The 22,917-nt window shown below is 35.0% G+C and overlaps 1 protein-coding gene across 1 annotated transcript; it reads right to left on the minus strand.

Annotated features, from left to right (window-relative positions):
• Positions 1 to 1,224: 1,224 nt before the first annotated feature.
• Positions 1,225 to 22,238, minus strand: LOC140136911 (uncharacterized). Its single transcript, XM_072158560.1, has 7 exons — positions 21,814 to 22,238; positions 14,047 to 14,189; positions 13,393 to 13,509; positions 9,841 to 10,107; positions 4,733 to 4,859; positions 3,684 to 3,768; positions 1,225 to 3,084 (listed from the first exon to the last, which is right to left on the minus strand). Exons 1-7 carry the CDS (start codon positions 22,041 to 22,043, stop codon positions 2,737 to 2,739), a joined length of 1,317 nt encoding a protein of 438 aa, XP_072014661.1. The 5' UTR covers positions 22,044 to 22,238; the 3' UTR covers positions 1,225 to 2,736.
• Between the last annotated feature and the right edge of the window lie 679 nt (positions 22,239 to 22,917).

The raw sequence follows: 22,917 nt of genomic DNA on the forward strand, positions 1-22,917 counted from the left end.
ACACTACTGCATTATTTCAGTACGATACACAGCAGATAGTACTAAATACACATTAAATTATAGAACATAGTTCAAAACCTGAATAGGCTATACATATATTGAGGGATGTATTATGCAGTGAAGTTCATTTTACAACTACGTTTTCACATAGTACAAACAAGTGAGGGGTTTTTGTTTTCCCTTGGAGTATACCCTCGTTTAATGTGTAGGCATTTGAATAACAATTATTTTTTATTCGTGATCCTATTAAAATGAAATTACATCTAGAGCGCAAGTCATACTCCACAGTCCACTCACAGTATTACTGTTCTATAGTACTCTGTGTATAATATTTGGCAAATGAGTCAAAAACGGAATACAAGCATAGAAAAATTCCGGTTCTTTGGTAAACTGTCTTAGGGCGGCTTCAAACTTCAACCGACGGTTGAACCACGGTTCCATTGTTTAGAACAATAGAACCGGCGTGTGAAATTTTGAAGCCGTCCCTTACACACTTTTGTTCTTGAAGACTTCAACTTTCTACAACAATTTCAAAACAGTTACGCTTAGTAATAAATTTTTAAGTAAGTATATTATAGTCTTCACAGTTGCCACTCGTTTGCAGTGAAATTAATTTTAAATTTTGCAGTGAAGTTAAGTTTAATTTTACAACTACGTTTTCACAAGGTGTATTTGTTTCCCTTGGAGATAAACTATCCTTTACTGCCATTAGAATAACAATTATTTATTTATATTCACGAATTACAACAAATAACTTGAGTGCAACTAATACTCCATTCACGGTAATGTTATTGTTCTATAATAATCTATATTTGGCATAATGCTCTGACTTTTTGTCAAAGTCTGAATGTAATCACATAATCCGGTTCTTTGGTCAATTGTTTTTATATTACACATCAAGATATAATATTAGAGTTTAAAATACATATGATTTGGAACTCTTAGATTAGTTTGCCCAGTCAGGATGACTGTAGATAGAAGAAAAGCGGTTATTTGTTCTTATAGATGAACAAGATGTTCATGCGAATTCTTCAGTGTTTATGTGACTACAAAAAAACCCAACACCTATAATAATAGATACTAATAGAGGACGGATTACGGAATGCTTGAGGAATTAACTGACGGTATCATCAAGCCTCCATTAAGGCTCAATACGTATCATGATGACCCAAAATATCATTAACGTCTTTAATTGTGTTAACACTCGACAATGGCTCGGTCAAATCTGTAGTTTTTGTAATGGTAAACTCTTATCGCAAGGTTCCAGAAACCAGGTGTGATGCCGGTACCCGTCATTCCTACGATAATGTCCAGAAACTTCCTAAAGTTTGTTCGGCTTATAAAAAAAATAAGACTCATAAATAACACCGTGTATTGATATAGAATGGCGCAGTGCTTACGCTAGCTGTGTGTTCCCTTAAAGCCATCATTTCCATTTAAAAAAATAGTATTTCTTTTCCATAAAACATTATAAAATGTTAGCTTTTACCACAGATCCTGTTTTCAGGATCTGTGCTTTTCCTCTCAGATATGTCCCTTTTTAATTTTAAGCTGAACAACTGAGGTAAAGCAAAGAAAATTGGAATTAACTATCAGCGCCGATGTCGTCTATCATTTATGTGTGTCACCATGTACATGTACGTACTATGTTATGAACATCGAGTACGCGTTCGACTAATAATATTTCCATCGTAATTATAAAACGATGGTTCCAGTGTTTTATTCAAAATCTCGGATTGTGACTAATCTACGGTACCTAGAGTCTTGATTTTTGCAGGGTATGTTAGTTTAATAGAGTACATTATAATTATGTAAAAAAACAGGAATTTGAAAAATAGAGAATGTTGAGGGCGTCTTCCTCAGCAAATGTTATAATATGGCTTTAATTGAATTTATGTGAGCGTTAGTTGGGTCTTTATTGTGACGCGCGAATAATTGTGAGTGAGTCGCTCAGTTTCAGCCTTGTATGCGATGAATAAACCAGACTTTCTCTTCGCATTGAATATGCAGTACCTGATGTACGTAGTAGAATGGCTACAAGATTAATTTAAGAGTAGTACTAGATACATGCAATTTCCCTCCTATGTGTAATTTAAATTCATCTGCAGTAATATTTTGCTCAGCAGGATGAAAAAAGCAGGTTGAATGAGAAATATACAAGGCATTTAAATTTATGAGTTGGTATGGCTTGTACATATTTAACTCATTAACACACCTATAGCTATATTTACAGAATGTATACGGTTAAAATCCGAGACAAAGTTGAAACTATATATAGATATACTATTAGTTGTTTTTGAACGTATTCTATGTTGTTAAAAAGCTTTATAGTAATTAGCATATTAAAGGAGTATTTCGTGATCCTAGCATCCACTTTTTATGATATTTTTCAGTAGATATCCACAAAAAAAGCTTATTCCCGAAAATTTCACGATATTGTTGCTAAACGAATTAATAAGCAAGAAATATTTTGTACATAAACATTATGTAGACAAAGGTTTCCAGTGGTATAAAAAATCGCAACTTTTTTTGAGAAAGGTGGGGGGATGATGCTGTGGATCACGAAATGCCCTTTTAATCATAGTATGTGATTTACACCCGATCACGGCGATCAGCATCACATTCTGTCAGCTCTACTTGTTAAAAAAATTCGAGAATATAAAATCAATCAAAAACGAATCCTTCCATTGCAAAGCTGTGCATGGATTTTAGATTTCAGATTTCCGGAACATAGATTTAAGAATCCAGTTTAAGGAGAGCTTTGACAGCATCTCTTAGTTTGTAAAAGTCCTCCTCATGATGATAAACATGAACTGATATTCTGGCCCACATCTTGCCCATGAAGAGCTTCATTCCACAGTTGACGTTATGCTGATCTTGCAAGTCAAACATAAGATCGATACAGGTGCCCCCATCACATGTGGCGATGTATGATCGCGTCTTCTCGGTATCTGGCACGGCGATGCAATGCATTCCAGGACATCGCATGCCATCTGGTAACACCAGCTTTTCTGTACCCCATGCTTTGCTCAACATATCTGCTGCCCACTCGGCTAGATCACTGTTGTATTTCATTATAGTGTCCTGTAATAATGATGTATAATGGGAGAAAATCAGTGTTTTTGCAGAACTTGGACATTAGAGAGAATATCATTGAATCAAGATCCTGGAATCAAGATTCATAATAATAAATTATGATACCAGACATTATACACCTTTAAGTTAGGTCCTTAGCTTGATATGTAGCGGTTTTTTAAGCATATGCCTTAGGTTGTAGCATTGAAGCACCAATTTCAACCAAATCAAAGTACTCTAATTTCAATATACAATGAACGTATAATACAATACTTAAATTATATGGTAGGTAACCCTACGCTTAAGCATAACACGTGGTGCGAAGGGTATGCTGTAATTATGCCACTTTGCGGAAATTTGTTTGAAGAAACTCTTATCAGTAATTTGATCCAAAGTATCTAATCTGCATAAATCTTCCAAACATGAATTGCTTTTATCGAATACTTTTATTTCATAAGTTTTTTCCTGTATCAGTTATGTAAAAAAGGCACGTGATCACCGCCTCAATCGAGAAATTGCACATTTCTCCTCACTTGTCCGGCCACTATTATATTCGCCGTCATCATCACTTCTACGGCGAATATCAACACATCATGCTCAAGACTTACCATTCCTCCCAACTGCTCGTAGTAATCTATTACCGCTGGTCCCATTATTGGTGGTACATCCTCACGACATCCCTGTATACAAAATCTGAAAGTAGCCAAAAATTGGGAAACAATTTATAGCCATGTAACTATAAAATAGAGTCTCTGGAAACACATACCGCAAAGATTCGCCTAATGGCGCACATGGACTCCTTAACATGGGCACAAACTAAAAGTGCGCTCCCGTGAAAATTCCACGTTAAAAATAATTGCACGGAGCCTTAATTCTTAGGATTTTTAGAAGAAGGAGCTCTCTATTTTGTACGTGAAATTTACCCTAAGGCAAATGAGCCCATGTGCACCATTATAAGCAATTCTTTTCGATATTGCAAGTTTTCGCAACATGCAAGAAATGAATACACACAAAATCACAGAATAAAAACAACCTAACAATATCAACAAACGTAATAATAAAAACCAACAAAACATATCATCTGAATCTTTTTTGTTTTGCTTTCCTGATATGAAGCATAGTCTTTGTTCTAAATTATTCCATCTTCAAATATTACGATCTATTATCCAGAACTTAATCACCTGGGCACAAACCTGTCAGCAATCTCTACAAGATGGTAGCAATCTCCACAAGATGTTGTTCCATGCTGTATAATGTCTTGTCATAAAAAATACTGCTTTAAGTACAAAAGTGAAAATGCGACTAACATTGTAGTTTCGGCACATGACACTCATCCATATCAACAAAGAGACCAATGTTGTTGTGATGGGCTTGGATCAGTGTGGAGATGGTAAGTCCATTATAACAACGTCTGACTCCTTTTGATATGGATGTGCGTCACGTGTCGAAAATTAAAAGTTAGTTGAATATTGAATCTTGTGGCAAAAATCAGTATAAATCGCTTTTTCATTTTGCATACTTTGGTGTGCCAAAACATGTAACCTTAAATTCCAATCTTTACCATCTTTCCTTTAAAATCGTTGAAACTATCACGGAAGCTGCTACATAGTTGAGACTGATAATTCTGGGACACCATGTACTTCAATAAACTACTAACCTGTCCTGTAAACGTGGAGAAAACTGTTTGTGTGACGTCACAGGTGGATGAATTGAATCTTGATACTTAGGATGGATCCAAAGCAAGGCCAAACCACGTGGTGCGAAATTCCACTTGTACATTGAGGCTGTAACGACAAAGTGGTTTTTGCAACCAAACCTCTAAGTTAGTATACTTTGGTTAAGTGTAAATAATCCCAAACAATGTTTAAGAGCTGCTGAAATGTAATGTAACATTAGCCGTTAATGAACCAGTCAAGTTATCATAAAAGCTAGGTAAACCCAACTGTCAAACCAAACCGTTTCGTCGGTATGGTGAACTGCTCGTTGCATAGTTTGAGCTCCATTGTAAAGTGGAAACAATGTCATTGTGGAAACCATCAAAATGTATACGTAACTTGACGTTATTGGTTCCCTTTGCTATTTGCAAGATAACATTTTGTGATAAATGATACCGCTCTTGACTGATTCATTAATCGGTAAAAATTACGCGATATTCCAATTTTACCATTACCAACGTAAACATGATAAACAAGAATGTTATAATATCCAAGAACTGATAAACCGCATTTCCCGTCATTATTCTGCCAATAAAAGGCACTCAAATAGTGTCTTTTGTTTGGGCATTGTTCGTAACACAAAGTGAATGTTCAAAGGATTTGTTATTTGAATGTTTGCAAAATCTAGATCAGTCTTCAGTGAACGGCTCTTTTGAGAGCCATCAAACCTTTTACATCAGCAGATAGGCGAGGTCTGCTTGTTCACTGTCGACAAGGGGTAGTCTTCAGTGAAAGGCTCTTTTCAGAGCCACCGGTAGGCAAGGGGCGGCCTTCATGTCTCATTCTTAGGTACTTTGTCCTGAAGAAGTCAGAAGAAGTTGAGAAAACCATCTGCCACACTAATAGGCCATAGGCTATTTTGAAACTATGAATCAACACAGCAGGAAGATGAGGTGTGTAAATTCAATGATTGCGCGGCCGGGAAGGTATACTATTATTGAGAACTGAATGTACAGTGTAATGTCAAATTTCATGCCTATTCCATTATCATGTTTACGTTGGTAAATGAGAGAAATATCTTTGAACCTCTTCCGTTGATTCCATCGATGTGAGCCATTATTACTCCTGTCCTGTTGATCAAGATATTATACTGGTTGCTAGTATTTTCTCGGTTCTTTCATGGTCGTGCGATTCATCTGTCTTGAGTGATGGTGAACATATAATTGAACAACCTAGCTACGTAAACGGATATAGAATGGTACACAGAGAAAATTGAATGATTATGTGCCTTTTCAAAACAGAAATATCAGAAGATCAAAAGAAACATTAACTGTATTTCAATAGTTTAAGTTTCAAATGCCAATAGAAACGGATTAGTTAGTTAAGTTAAAAACAATGTAAAAATGAAAACAATTGAGGGGAACTAAATTATCTTCAGAACGTTAGCATAATTTATGACAATCACGATTTAGGCCTAATATCGAGCGATGTGAAGTTGTCGAACAAGACCTCAACATTTTTTTAATTAGGACCAGAGTTTGCAATGTAGAATGTTTTGAATTCGAATTTCCAGCCCTAAATGTAGAATATAATAGATTAATATTGCAATCTTGAACTTTCTTCTGAGACATTTTCTTGATCTCTGTAAGTACTATCATGATTATCTACTTTCTTCTCCGGTTTCTTCCACATGCACGTCATCGTTACGGTCACTCTGGCTGTAAAAATGTTTAGTTGAATACACTAACCATGATTTCTGGAAACGATTAACAAATATAATTAATACTTAACAATGCCACTGGAAGACAAGCAGTCAGCAAAGCATTTTAATGGCGGAAAGTTTGCAGCAGGTAACATTAACATTTGAACGTTTCTTGTATAAAAAGATTAATAAATGAAAATGAAATTAATATGGTGTAACACCAAATCTTTAAACTAAAGAAGGAAATACCATTTTGCATTAACATTATTTTCCCCTTGAAAAAAGATAACTTGAAATAAAATAAGAACGGTGGAGCGTGGATGATGTAAAACCGAATCCTTAAACTAAAGAAGAAAATAGCATTTTGCATTAACATTTGTTCTTGAAAAAAGATAATTTGAAATAAAATAAGAACGGTGGATGATGTAAAATCGAATCCTTAAAGAAAGGAGGAAATAACATTTTGCATTAACAATTTTATACGTTTCTTGAAAAAAGATAAATTGAAAGAAAATTTAAAAGGTGGGTAATGTAGAACGAATCCTTAAAGCAAAGAATGAAATAGTAATTTATGAAAACGTACAGACAATTGTATATTAAAAAGAAAACATTTTAAAATAATCTTTAACTAAAGTAGGCCTAGCAGTACAAATCCAGTGAAAGAGCATAGTATTCTCTAAAATGTTTAACCATGGAAGACCTAATATTTAAGTAGTTGATGTACAAAATTGTATTAATAAGTTCCTTTTATAAATTGTTTTAAAGGTGTGAAAAAATATTTGATTTAATAATAATAATAGTATGATATAAATGTAGTTCAACGAACGGACGGACTGCTTGGTTCGACAGTTGATTATTTGGAAAGCTCATGCACTATTTATCTTCCATGCAACAGCTTCTTACACTGAAAATAGTAATTAATATTTTTCGTTAGCAGTAGAAGTAAAATAAGATCAACATTTTGGGCGTAACGTCATGCCATCTTGTGAATCCTGGATCCAACCGCTTGGATTGCTACAATACTGCTTTCATTAAATGTAAGATATCACTAACACCACTCAAAGAAGTCTGATGTTCTCGTACTCCAGATCCAAAGGAAGGAAATCCGGTGATTGGACTGGATAAAAACACTCCACGTGCACCTGTATCCACTGCAGAAGATTGGATCCTTCAAACTTGACGTCACAATAAATTAGTAGGTACCAAATTGTAACATTTTGCATAAAGCAGCTGATAGTTCTCAACCAACGAAAGCTACCCAGCCATCTAGTAATAATATCAACCTATTTTGATATGGTTGTGAACTTCTGTCGTCAACAATAGAGATTGTTACACTTCTTACCTTACAATGACGTCACGGTCATAGTCATGTACAGCATGTACAGGGTGACCCAAAAAATGAGTTACAAGCTGTTACACATACTGTCACTCCCATTCTTTTAAGGTATTTATGTTTTCTACCTTGATCACAGCTCCCCTGGAATGAGAAATATAGAACAATCAAATTATCTCTTCCAACAGGTATCATTTTGTCCCTACAACATCATCTCTAGCTCGCTACTATCAGCAAACTTAAAACAATAGATATTAGAAACTGCATCTGGTTACCTAAGAAGTACATGGGCTTAAGTTGTTTTCAGTTAACACTGGCTTAAGTCATTCTGAGAAGCAAAATTAATTAAACAAATTAAACAGGATGTTTCTCAAAATAGAGGTTTTTGTGATAAAAATATAAACACTCTAACATGTTTATATCACCGATATAAACGTGTTTTTTAAAGTGTTACTAATCCAACGTGTTATAGTGTTCATCGTATGCAACGCCTCCTGTACTTTTACGTGTAGAATATAAATATAAACGCATTTTAGTGTTTAATAGTGTTATCCGTTGTTTATAACAGTGTAGGAATTGCGACAACATATGCATACAAAAATCCTACAATTTATGGAAACAATTGCGACGTTTCCAAAATGTCACATTAGGGTTATACGCAGTTGCGTATATACATAAGTATGCTAAAAAACACGAAGTGGACCAAATGAACAAAATGCCTCAGTAACTTCAGATCGAAACATTCGAAACATTCCTGGGAAGTTGTAGATAGCTTATTATCACTTATTATGAAAAAAAATTACGCCAAACTACTTTTAGTTTGTAAGAACAGAAAATCCGAATGTGTCATCTTTTGAGAAACATCCTCTATTATTATATAATTATTAATAATAATAAGGCCTGAGAGCTTCACAACATTATTTGCGCGGAGTCCAAGTCAAGACTTACAAAATGTTTCTTAAAGGAGTATTTCATAATCCTAGCATCCATTTTATGATATTTTTCATTAGATATCCACAAAAAAAGCTTATTCCCAAAATTTCAGTTGATTCAGATTTTGCGTTTGCGAGTTATGCATGATTATTGTATTACACTGCTCCATAGACAATGTGTTGTAATTATTTCGTTCTGGTGTACCAGAACGTAATTCAAATTTCACGATATTTTTGCAAAACAAATTAATCTGCAAGATTATTTTGTACATAAACATTTATGTAGCCACCAGAGGTTTCCAGTGGTATAAAAATCTCAACTTTTTTTAAAACAAAAAGTATGGGGGATGATGCTGTGGATCACGAAATGCCCGTTTAATCTCGATGATGTAAGGTATACTTGCATCACAAAGGTTTTTAATCAATACATGCCTATTGCCTAGTTAATGAGCTAAAATGACTGAAAGCTTCTGAATAAGCAATTTTTGCCAATATCTTGTTTAAAATCAATGTTCAGGTAACATTCATTTTGCAGAATTATTTACCTTTACTCTTTGTCAAAGTGATGTATACATATCATATCATCTAGATATTATATCTTCCTCTATGCCTATTTGTCTAATTATTAAAGCTAATCTGCATAATCATAAATGCCAAGCATAATTTTATATACACTTTTGTATACATTGTACTTCATCACAGGTCCTTTGTAAGCATAGTAAGCATTGATAAGAGTGGCACATTATTCAAAAGCTCTAGACGGAGGATTGGGAAGTTAAGAATCATTTTAGAGATCATTTTAGAGATCCGCTAATTACAGCCGTATCGATTCAAATTTTCACATTAAAATAGAAAACGTATGATTTAATTACACATTTTATATTGCAGAAGTGGCCATAAAATGACTTAAAGGAAAGAAAACTACGGTTGTAAATAATGCAATTTACGTCCGTATCGCGTATGTGATTTAGTATGCGCTATTTATGGTAAGCTTATCCCACTAAGGGAATTCTGGTCATAGCACTTACGTCTTAGGCTATATCCTTATTTTTAATTCCTTATATATTTGTGAAGCCCTACCGCGACCAACTTTTACACCTACAACTATAACTACCAGAATACATAACTGAACCAACTTCTTACCGGCATAAAAATCTGCACCCAGCTCATCCAACTGCAATGGAATATGTCCTGGAGTATGTGCTCCGTCAATGAGCGAGAGAATTCCCCTCTCACGACACAGAGCGATGATCTGATGTACGGGGAATATGATTCCTGTTGGCGCGTTGATGTGGTCAATAACAGCTACCTTGATACCGGGATTAGCATCGATGGCTTTCTCAAAGGCTCTTACAAGGTCATCTGAACTGCTTAGTGGTAGTGGTAAAGTCATAGAGACGACTTCTACCCCTGGTGGATGAAAATAAGAATGCATACTTTGAAGTGCCCTGAGTAATTTAATTTGATTATTTATCATTGTTTATAATATAAATATATTTCATGAGACATTTTAGGGATCCCCCTCTCATGCTTGATTAAGTTGAGCAACAACAAACTGAATCATTTTTAATTTTGGATTGTGTTGAATCCCATGTTCTTTATTCAATGTTCAGCGTATTGTGGAGATAGTCACCCATGCGAGGAATTTATGCAAAGGATATAAACATGATAAAAGTCTTCAGTGAACTTCGCTGAACAGTGATCTTCGCAGGACAAGTGAATCGGGATATACACCAAGAACATTGAGAACATGAACTTTAATAACAATTAACTACAAGGTGACCATGGTGAAGGTTGCTGGATAAGTAACTTTGCTAAAGAGTGCAATGGGAAACTGTTAGGGGTTGTCACAGTCGTTGTACTGATGAATCCTACGCCAATTGTAGGCTGCAAACGTGGTTCCGACATATTCTAATGACGGCGGAATAAATGTAAAGCGCTTTGAGGCTGTTTACGGCATGCATAAAGCGCTATATAAATATCTACATTTTTTCTAAAGAATGTATGTATGATTGATTGTGTGTGTTTATGTTGACTCACTTAAGTATTGTTAAACCACACTTTTCTTTTGATTTAAGACTTAGATATTGTTAACTTAATCAATCAGTGTGTTTTGTTGTGCATTCTGAAGTGAATTTGGGGAAAGGTGTTTTGGCCTCGAGTCAAATTAAACGATTCGTAACAATACAATTTATAATACCACATAATGGTTCTTGTTAATCAAAGTAAAAATAAAATGCCTTTTCCATGAAAAGTGAGATTGTGAGCAAAAATCAGGATAATGTACGGTAGTATTTGTCTGAAAACTTATTCTTTGAAATGAAAATAATGTTATACTCGTATCTGTTCGAGTGTACAGTTTGGACATGTTACTTGTTTGTTTATCCAGTCTTTCCGTAAGGACACACGTTTGAAAAAATCCAAAGACAAAAAAACACATTTATAAGCCTATAAAAATTCCTTTAAAAGGAATAATGCAAGCAAATGAAATATTATCAAGAGAAATGTATGAATGGGTACTCTATACGCTTTATAGCATTACGGTTTCAGAAAACATTGTACATAATGTTATTTGAAAGTTGCTGCTGGCCTATTATTTAGTTAAAAGAAAGAAGAAATTTGAGATTTTCCAATAAGATTGTTATTTATCAATAACAGAGTTTGGCAATGAACTTTTTCCTGAAAACTTTGGCAACAGCAGATATATATATGCTTACAGTACCACCTGATTGGCTTGACAAATTATATTGGCATTATCAATATTGGACATCAAATTGATAAACTTATCAGCTTGGTCACCTATATAATAGTTATAAATCGTGTTTAATTAACCTGTACTATCAGTTTAGAATGATACATCGAGGTCAGGTTGAACTTTCTAGTCGGACTATCTTGTCTATCTATGTATTTCATATTCGATCATGTCACGTCCCCGGTGACTGACGTCAGAACAAAGGTGACATAAAGGTTAGGTTCTCCAATTAGAATATATTGAGCATATAGTTGTCATAAAACAATGTAGGCCTACTTAGTATATTACAATTCGTAAGATTTGTGTTCAGATAATTTCAGATATCAAGAGAAACTTGTTTGCTTCATTTATTCTTTTTTCTTTTTACCCAGGAAATATCTAAGCAATCTATCTTTTTTGGGGGTACATGATTTATTACTACCAACAGTCGCTGAAAAAAATTGACAAACTGTATAATTGAAGATTCATCCAATGTCCTGTCGATTTGACGATTTTACATTACGTACACAACAAAAAAATATTTTAAACAACTGTTTAAAAATCGGGTTGTTAAAGAGTGAATTTCCACTCTTTTAAGTGGAAAACAACTCTTGATTATTTCATGCAATGAAATAGTAGGCCTACGTATTATGTGACTTCGACATGGATCTGGATATTGGATGACCGTTCGCTGTTTCTTTCTTTATTCAGCGAATACTTTTGGTCAGTGCGTGCTCACTATTTCTCTCCTTTACTCGCTTTCCTCCTTTCTTTCTCCCTTCTTTCCTTCTGTTTTTTCTCTTCCCTTCATTCCTTCATTTCTCCTTACTTTCCCTCTTTCTTTCCTTACTTCTTTATTTCTTTCTTTCTTTCTTTTTTCTTTCTTTCTTTCTTTATTTTTTTTCTCTCTTTGAAATATTTCGAAATAAGTTAAAACTAGAGATAATTTGCGCTCACAGAGCGCAGACAATCGCAAGGCATGTAATCCTTTAATGGCCGTTTGACCTGACCTTTGACCTTAATGTTTCCCGGGTCACGAGGTTTGTTGTCACTGAAATTAAGCCCCCATACCCCTTACAGACAATAAAATTACGGTATAAGATTTGACCCCCGATAACCTTTGACCTGACCCTGCAAACATATTCTCCCTGGTCATTAAGTTTGTTGTCACCGAGTTTGAGTCTCGTACCCCTTACAGATGTCCCAAAAATGCATTTCTAAAATTTGACCTTTGACCTGACCCCCTACAAAATGTTCCCCTGGTCATGAGATTTGTTGTCACTGAGTTTGAGCCCCATATCCCTTACAGATGTCCAGAAAAGGAAATTGTAAGATTTGACCCAAGATAACCTTTGACCCGACCCCTGCAAAGTGTTCCAAAATATGCCCCTGGTCATTAAGTTTGTTGTCACAGAGTTTGAGTCCCGTACCCATTACAGATGTACAGAAAATGCATTTCTTAAATTTAACCTCTGCATGAACTTTGACCTGACCCCTGTAAAATGTTCCCCTGGTCATGAGATTTGTTGTCACTAAGTTTGAGCCCCATACCCCTTACGGATGTTGAGATAATGCAATTGTAAGATTTTACCCCAATTGTAAGATTTACCCCCTTAATGACCTTTGACCCCAATTCTTTGTACAACTTTTAGACACTGGCTAAAGGCGATGCAGGTATGCAAGTGACGACATTGTGTTATGTAATTTGTGGAAGAAGAAGCATTTTTAGTGAAAATCACATTTTGGCCATAATGACCTTTGGATGACCTTTGACCCCGAGTTGGTCATGTAACATTTGTCCCCCCACCCAATGGTCCTTGTGACCAAATATGGTTACATTGGCTTAAAGCATATGGCTACGATGGCTCGTTAAAAGTTTGACAGAAGAAAGAAAGAAAGAAGAACTGACCAAAAACAGAACACTCGCAAATTGGAAATTTGCGATTGTAACTAATATACCATACCTTCGAATTCATTTGATGTGAATTTGGCAAGTCTCTTGACCGTCTTGTAGCTCTGATCACCAACGAGAATTTTGTCCCCTGCTTTGAATTTTAACGACTTTATGACAGCATTCATGGCTGAAAATACATCAACAATTAGCATAAGATAAGTAGGCCCATAAGAAAAGTAGATGGCAACAATAGTGTTCAGTGTAAGTATTTAAGAAAATATTAAACCACCACGACCTTATGCATATCACTGTAAAAATTTACTGATATTAAGGGCTCGGATAGCAACGTTTGCACAGTATTTTTTCTGGGACATGAGAGCACATCACATCAGACATAGCGAATTGCATTTTGAATACGAGGAATGTCCCTGATATCAAATAATTTTTTTTTAATTCGCGATATAATACAAATTTTATAGCAAATCATAAAAATTTGATGTTTTTTTATTTTTGATATTTAACAGTCCTCGAAGTAAACTTAATTAATCTAATGATATAGGCCCTACGCTTAAAGTGTATGTAGCTGGGAGGAAAAGCCGGCGATCATTAAAAAAAAAATTGGCCTTTCGTATATTGAAGGTACACATTTTTCCCAAAAAAATGTGTATCTTCAATACGAAAGGTCAAGATACACTTTTTCTAACAAATATTCTTTGTTCCATACCTGCAGTGGCGTTGTCAACAATGACCAAGTTCTTGGGGTTCGAGCCGACGAAATTGGCCACTCTTTCAACTGATTTGTAGTACATGTCTTTATAACGGTATCGAATGAATAGCTCGGGATTGCTATCTCGCACCTGCATCAACCTGAAATTAGAAGGGAACATTATGACATTAATGGCCTGCCATATAACGGTATCGGATGAATAACTCGGGATTGCTATCTCGCACCTGCATCAACCTGAAATTAGAAGGGAACATTATGACATTAATGGCCTCCCATAACGGTATCGAATGAATAACTCGGGATTGCTATCTCGGACCTGCATCAACCTGAAATTAGAAGGGTAATTATGACATTAGTGGCTTCCCATATTCATGATATTATATGCAGAACTACTCCCCATTACAGACAAATAATACAGGACTACTCGTTTTTTGAATAATAAAAAATATCCTGTTTTGCCACATGAAACATAGCTAAATCCCAATCCTTCAGTTAATCCTAATTGGCAATAAAAGTTAAAATTCACTATTTGACCAAATTTAGAAATTAAGGGCCAAAAACATGCATTTTCAGGGTGTTTTTCACGTGCTGTGACAATCAAGTCTAAAGATATGTTTCATTCTTATAACCAATCATTTAATTAAAGTAACACAAACAAGTAACAATTTGACCAAAATTTTGGCATGTATTTTCTATGTAGGCCCTACTCTTTTGTCTCCCTGGGAGGCTGCTCCAGCTCTTTGTATTATTTTATGTGTACATGTATACAATTTCAGCAGTTCCATGCGCCAGATGAATGATGCGAAATATTCCATGGTTTTCTTGAAAAGTGTTATTTTGGTTTATTTCTATCCAAAAAAAATTAGTACATTTCTTTCGTAGAAATCTTTGTCATGTTTGTGGCTGATATAGTGATTAAAACGACGGGGTCAAAATACATTGTATCAACCCTTTTACGGGGTCAGTTTTATTTAAATCAACCACGGCCGGGTTCATTTTCTGTTGTTTGGCATCATGTTAAAGTACATTACAGTCATTAATAAATATAATCATTTTTCAACCTCCGTTCCGGGGTCATTTTTTAATCGGAACCCCTTGAATATAGTCATTTTCTAATTGTGACCCCTGAATATAGTAATTTTTTGACACTATAAATAGGGTTATTTTTATTAGGGTCAAATCATTTTTTGACCCTAAATATAGGGCCTAGTCATTTTTAACCGTGCAATTTGGGTCACATTTTTCACTAGATCAAATTTGACCCTTCTTTAGTCGGTGCATAGTTGACTTGGAAAGCGGGGACAAAAATGACGCTTTCGGGGTCAAATTTTGACCCCGTAGTTTTTTGTGTATATATATATACAATAGCACCTTAAATTGCATAGTTTCGGACCTTTTTTCTCTCTGCAGAAAGTATGCCTTTATTTATAACGGGTGGTGCAATAATTATGTGTACCACCGGGGTGGTGAATTATAGGGGGGCAAAGATTTTTGGCAGGCCAAAAGGGGGGGCAAGCATTTTTGGCAGGTCGAAAGGGGGGGGCAAGCAATTTTGGCAGGTCAAAGGGGGGGGGCAAGCAATTTTTGGCACAGATATTTTGGCATTGTTTCTATAATATTACGCCCTAAAAAGGTGTAGGAAAACATTAAGAACACATTCAAATGTGCAAAATTTCCTGCTCGCTACGCTCGCATTAGGCCTATATGATAAAACAATTTAAGGTTATAAATTAGGGTTCCCCAAAATCTTAGTGTGTAAAGGGGGGGGGGCAAATATTCTTTGGCACATCGAAAGGGGGGGCAAAGGTTTTTTTGGCACGTCGAAAGGGGGGGGCAAAGAGTTTTTGGCACATCGAGAGGGGTTGGGCAAGCAATTTTGGCAGACCATTTTGAGAATTCACCACCCGGGGTACACATAATTATTGCACAGCCCCTAATATGACGTGTTTAAACTAGATGTGTCAGACTCATCCGGTATCAAAGAAACCAATCATTTTGGAACAGCTTCCTAGATCATGCATGCTTAGGGACGCACCATTTGATACTCAGGGGGGGTAGGAAGTTGGGGTCGGGGAAAGAAAATTTTTTTTGCCGCCGTGCATTTATACACAGTTAGGTGGGGGAAGTTTTTTTTTTTGTTCGAAAACTTCCTACCCCCACCCTGAGAATCTAATGGTGCGTCCCTTACACTAGGATCCACATCATGCTCAATTGCTCATCTATCAGGGGAACAGTTTTTAAAAAAAACCAATACATTTTGTACATTCATTGAATGACCTTTGAATGGGCACAAAAACTAATACTCTGCAACTTGGGGTCAAATTTTGCACTATATGATTATGTAATTGAGGTTATTGGACTATGCCATTGGGATGAGGCTCTTGTGGTCCATAGTGTTAGGAGAAACATACGTGACATGTGTATGTGTTGAAGTTCAAATACAAACAGTCCAGATATATACGTATCGTGTATACATACAGGAGTGTGAAGGACAAGGTCGCCTACCAACTGGCCAGTTGACCAGGCCAACGATTGTGGACCTCCGAAGATAATGTGAAAGAAATTCCTAATAAATTTTGTTCGTGGGTTTTTCTTATTATAAATTATTACAAATATATATATATATATATATATATATATAAAGTAAAAAGTCTATATGAAAAAACCTTAATCGTATTAATAAATACGTTCAAATCAGACAAACACGTACTGTGCTTGCCGCATGCTGTGCAATTGTTAAATAAAGGCCTTAGAAAAACCAAATCAGAAAAGAGATAAACATCAAGATAATTCAACATGTTTAATGGAAATTATCAATATTATAAACATAATTACCATTTTAACATTTTTAGCTATTTTTCTGTTTAGAAATACTGCACCAAATAAATACGTGGAAAATGTATTAGACAATTCAAGTTCATGCCTAGGTTAATGTAATTCATTGGGAATGGAAAACTACCGGCACTCACATAGAGGTTTTGAATGCATGATGATTTTGCCTGCAAGTACCGTCATGGGCGCACCGATGGCATTAAAAGAATACTATATAGTACATTGTATCTGGCTCATGCGACCGGGGCTATAATATCGTCAGCATGCTATGAAATATCGTAATTGCCAAGTCAGTTTTTGTAGTTTTGAGAACAAAGTACGAAATATATTTCAAACAATGCATTTAAACATTTATTCACCAATCTTTGCACAAACAAGAACAAAACGATAATGAGAATAATCGGAAATAATTAGGGTGATTTGCGTAACTGATGCGTGCTTGCCATATTTTGTTGGCCTTTGTTCTCAAAATTACAAAAAAAATTACTTAGGGACCGTTCACATACAAACACTTGTTAGGGGGGCTGATGCAAAAAGGGGGGCCTGAAATTTTTTGACCCTCCTAAAGGGGGGCCCTGAAAAAAATGACCACAAATTATCCTGGGAAAATTGAGTTTATGTGCTTTTCTATGGGGTTGACCCATAAATTCCATGTCAAAAAGGGGGGCCCTGAAATTTTCGAGGTCTGTAAGGGGGGCCCTGAAAAATTTTCGCGATGAAATTTTTTTGCATCAGGCCCCCTAACAAGTGTTTGTGAACGGTCCCTTAGGCAACTATCGTAGCAGGGTGGCGATATAAGTTTTATGCATTTTATAGCTTGGATGAAACCTGTTAAGATAATTGCCTTTAGTCATTATGTGTAAATTTGAGAACAAAGTACATGTACAAAATATGGTTCAAGCATGCATTTAAACATACTCACCAATCTTTGCACAAGAACAAATGTTAATGAGACAAATTAAAGGGAATAGGCCTAATCAGAAAATAATTAGGGTGATTACCCAAAGATTGGTGAATAAATATGTTTAAATGCATGCTTGAACCATATTTTGCACTTTGTTCTCAAAATTACAAAAAATGACTAAAGGCAATTATCGTAGCAGGGTGACGATATGTATATATTTTTTAACCATCAGGGTGCGACATTTGAAATGCATGATGAATTTATGTACTCAATAATCATGATAATCGTGATTTACATACCGGGTACAAATGGTTGTGAGAATTTCTGCGAAATGCTCTTGAGATCTTAAAACTTATTGAAGTTGATGATCTCATTAATCTGAGATTTACATAATCTTGAATAGGCCCTATATATATAAACATAATAAACATGATAAATGACTTGTCATGGTCATGCATGGTGCACTTTGTTAGCGCTAATACTATAAAATATTACCGAATGATGATATTTTTTCGAAAAGCAGGCCGATTTGAGCTGCGAACAGTCAAAATCAAGGATCTTTCTTGGCTTTTTGGTTGAAAATCAAAACAACAGAAATGAATAAGCAATAAAGGGGTCTTTTAGAGCTAAAATTATCCGTGGCGGAACATACCCGTATGGTCATCTGTGTTGTGCACACATTCTTGGGGCGCCTTTTAAATAAAACGCTCTAAAAAGGCTTAGGAAAACCGTACGGAAACGCTAAATATGCAAATTTTCCTGCTCGCTGCGCTCGCAACATGTAGGCCTACCGCGGTTATAGACCATTAATAAGGTTTGCAAATTGGGATCCAAAAAAATTGGCATGTACAAGGGGGGGGGGCAACGATTTTTGGCGGGCCGAGAGGGGTGCAAGCGATTTTTGGCGAGCCGTTTGGAAATTTTACCCCCTCCCCCGGCGGGGCTCATAATTATTGCACAGTGTTAAAAACAACACACCTGGTGGGTGCGGTCCTTTATTGACACGCGGCTAAGGGACGCAGGGGTAACCTTGTCAATCAAATACTTCATCTATTGTGTCCAATACTTAATCCGATAAGTGATCGATGTATATCGATAAAAATAGATCAATATCGTGGATGAGCTATGGCGGCATGCTTTAAAACTTTACGATTCAGCCAGGTACCTCGTCTGGATTCAGCAGCAGGATGTCATGACTTAATTTATTCTTTATGATTACGATTTTTAAAAAAACCCGAAATAATAATAATAATAATAATAAAATGATGATAATATTATATACTATAATAATACAGGATTTTTTTTTTTTTAATTAAAGAAAAACATTGTTTTTATCATAGGCCTATTAATTAAAGATACCATTTCGTAACATCTTGTAGGCCTGGTAATGTCCCGTACACTGACAGAATGAACATTTTAAACTTGTTATAACTTAAGAATCTGAGACGAAAATACCTAGGCCTACATCTCAGTTGAAAACGTTTATTTGGTTTTTAAAAAAAGCAGGATATTAAATCATATGTGTTTTCAAATTTATAGGAATAGTAAGATTTAGTAATACGTATTTATTTATTCTCATATATTTAGTGTAGCAGTATTATTATTGTTATTATTTTATATATTGTTTTATTCAATTTTCAAGTTCAACTATCATATGGTCTTTCAACTTTCACATTAAAATGTAGATTATGTGGTATCTTTATACTTTAGGCTATAAATAATTGGCAAATTATTATTTTATTTATATTATATATGAACATAACTTTATAACATAAAGTTTGAAAGTTTACAATTTTAATATTTATTTTATATTATTATCATTATGATGATTATGATGATGATGATGATGATGATGATGATGCTTGTAGCCAATATTATTATTTTTAATATGTAGTAGACCTGTATGTTTTGTGATATATGAAATAAAAAAATGAATGAATGAATTATTTTAACATTGTGATAACTATTCATTGTTATCATTATTAATTTTTTATTTCATTTCAAATGGTAATATTTATATTTATTTAACTTTTATTCCATGCAAGTTTATGCGCACGAGTTAAACATGTGGTCAATTTCGCACAGTGGTGCTCTACCATGCAGTCGATTTACCGTTGGTGGGATAATTGCCTATCGATTGAATTGATCATGGATAAACGTATCGGTGATGTCACTGGCAGACTGGCTTTAAAGTTTGGCGGACAATAGAATAACCATAGACCCTAGAAAGAAGGAATAACCATTGATTGCGTCCCCTAGCCGCTTGTCTTTATTGACTCCATCCACATAGCATTATGCTGTTTCGTATTTTTCCTGGTAGTTTGATTATTCTTTTCCGCTTATAGTTATCGCTATCCTATTTCCCTTGCCTTAAATTATACTTCCAAAGCATTATTTATTCGCGATTCGTCTTTCTTGCGCCATAGATATGAGATAGTGGTCATAGTCTGAGGTGAATATTGTCTGGTAAATAAGAAAAAAAGGTCCTATACGTCGGACTACACTATGGTGGACTTCTCCGTGGTCCACTACTGGCCCATTGTGATGTCTATTAATACATTTTTAACATAAAACTCTGATTAAGATTTTCACATCTGATTACTCGGGATTTCGCGAAAAAGCCGATCCATTAAACTGGTAGATTCCAAAATCAGAATTGTTCAGAGTGAGCCATTTTTATGTCAAGATATGTTGCATTTAATAATATAGGCGTACATAGGGCCTATACTTTACTAAATACTGTCACTCATTATATAAATTTATATAAACTTTTTATGACCATTTTACTATGGAATGCTTTAAGGGGGTACTACACCCCTGGCCAATTTTGTGCCTATTTTTGCATTTTTCTCAAAAATTATAGCGCATTGTGACAGGTAAGATATGTATATTATAGGGGCAAAGACTACAACTACTGCAATGAAAATTCAGCAACTCAAGGCAAGTAGTTATTGATTTATTGATCAAATATTGGTTTTCCCTCATTTTTGACTGCTCCACAACTGTTGTCTGTGCTGAAATAAAATTTCCAGTGCAATAGTTGTAGTCCTTGCCCCTATAATATACATATCTTACTTGTCCCCAATGTGCTATAATTTTTGAGAAAAATGCAAAATATAGGCACAAAATTGGGCAGGGGTGAAGTACCCCCTTAATTGTAATAAACCTCATATAAGTTCGAGTTGAACTGAATGCGTTCATCATGATTAATAAACACATTTTTATTTTTTAATATCAAAAGTCGACTATGGCATTTGTCATTTCGACGTGTAGTCACTCATTTCGTTAGTCGTATATCCCATTGTTTAATAATTAGGCCTAGTCATTTCATTAGTCGTGTCCCATTGTTAATTAGTCATTTCCATGATTTCGTTAGTCGTGTCCCATTGTTAATTAGTCATTTCCATGATTTCGTTAGTCGTGTTGTTAATTAGAACCACTTGAACGTTACTCTCCTCATTAACACCGCGCATTAACCATCAAATTAATTCTAATATTTACATAACAATGGTCATTTGGACGATTGAACTAGTGTAAATATAGAACCCGACACGAGGTCAACAAAGAAAGGCACATGACACTTTAAATATACACAACGAATACTGTTTTGACCGGCGATCACGTTTTTACGGTGAAATTTAATAAAAGAAAGGAATAAAGGAGGGAAAATAAAGAAAAGAAGCAGAAAAACATAAATTCATTTAGTATAAAATGAAGAATATTAACATGATCAGTTTGATTCACGGAGAGGCCTAGAAATTTATTTTTGATCTTGTTTGAAAGGCCTTCTTTTTCTATCTGCCTATTCTATCCCTAATTTATTTCAATTCTTCGATTCACAATTAATAATTGTATTAAATCAAGCTTTTCATGGTATTCTTTTATCATGTTTATGCAACCATCGCTAAATTGTAAGATGATTGCTGCTGGGAGGAAACCAGACTTAGCCTTTTGCATGCTGTCACGCAAGTTCTTAAATTCATGCTATTGAAGAATGTATTATTACTGTGACCAAATATATATCCTACCTGAATTGTTCCTCCATGATAGGCTTTGGCGTTGCTCCATATGCTCCGTGGTTTAAATGAACAGCATTTGGATCTAAAATAAAATCCGTTTGTCGAATTTTCTTGCCAAAATCAGCAGATGTAGATGGTACTGTCTTGCATGGCTTTGTTAACATAGTGGTTAAGCCATTACTTTCACCGTTCATGCCATTTGTAAATCCATTACTATTGTGTGCAACTTCTGTAGCCATAATGATGTTAAATGCAGATGATATTAAATAATATAAAATAATATATTTTTTGATCAGCGATACTATTTAGCTTTGTTCTATACTATTTCCAAAACGAGAATGCCGGTATACCACGTGCCAGAGCTGTGTAGTGAAGTGGTGGTGGTGAGCGCTGAGCTGTCAAATGCAGCGTTAATAAAAAATGCTCTTTACTTCTGCTGACTTGCCTTGGTAATGTAATGATAATAAGAAAAACGCTAGGCGTGGGCTTTTCGATATAACGGCAACAGCCAATCACCTAGTCTGATGCAGGTTGTTTTTCCCGAACATGAAATGGTATCAGCCTATATTACGATATCATATTAGTACATCTTACTTACTTTATTTGTTTTATTGCATTTTAATTATATTATAAAACATTATCAACAAATCACAAAAGAAGCAAATAACACATTTTAAGGTTGGTATGAATCCTGGAATTAAGGAAACTTTCGGGCCTCATAACTGCTAAAAATTGTTGGTCTACAGTATATAAAAGTATACATATTTAGAATGGCAAAGACTTGATAAGTTCATCTGTGAGGTCTAATTTGGGCCAAAATGCTCATTTTGGGCCCAAAATCCCCCAAAACGGGTTTTTGGCCCACTTTTTTTTCGTGCAACGTAAAAAAAAAAAATTCTTGGGCCAAAATTTTTTTTTATTATTAATTTTTAAAAACTAGATAAAAATATTTAGGAGCCGTTTTTTCATATTTTTGAATTTCGACCAACTTCATAAAAAGGCCCAATTTTCGCCCAAATTTCAAATATTTTTGGTGAAGTTGGTCAAAATTAAAAACATAAATAAAAAACGGCTCCTAGATATTTTTATCTAGTTTTTAAAAATTAATTTAAA

Source organism: Amphiura filiformis, chromosome 17, assembly GCF_039555335.1.
Source record: "Amphiura filiformis chromosome 17, Afil_fr2py, whole genome shotgun sequence".
NCBI lineage: Eukaryota > Metazoa > Echinodermata > Ophiuroidea > Amphilepidida > Amphiuridae > Amphiura > Amphiura filiformis.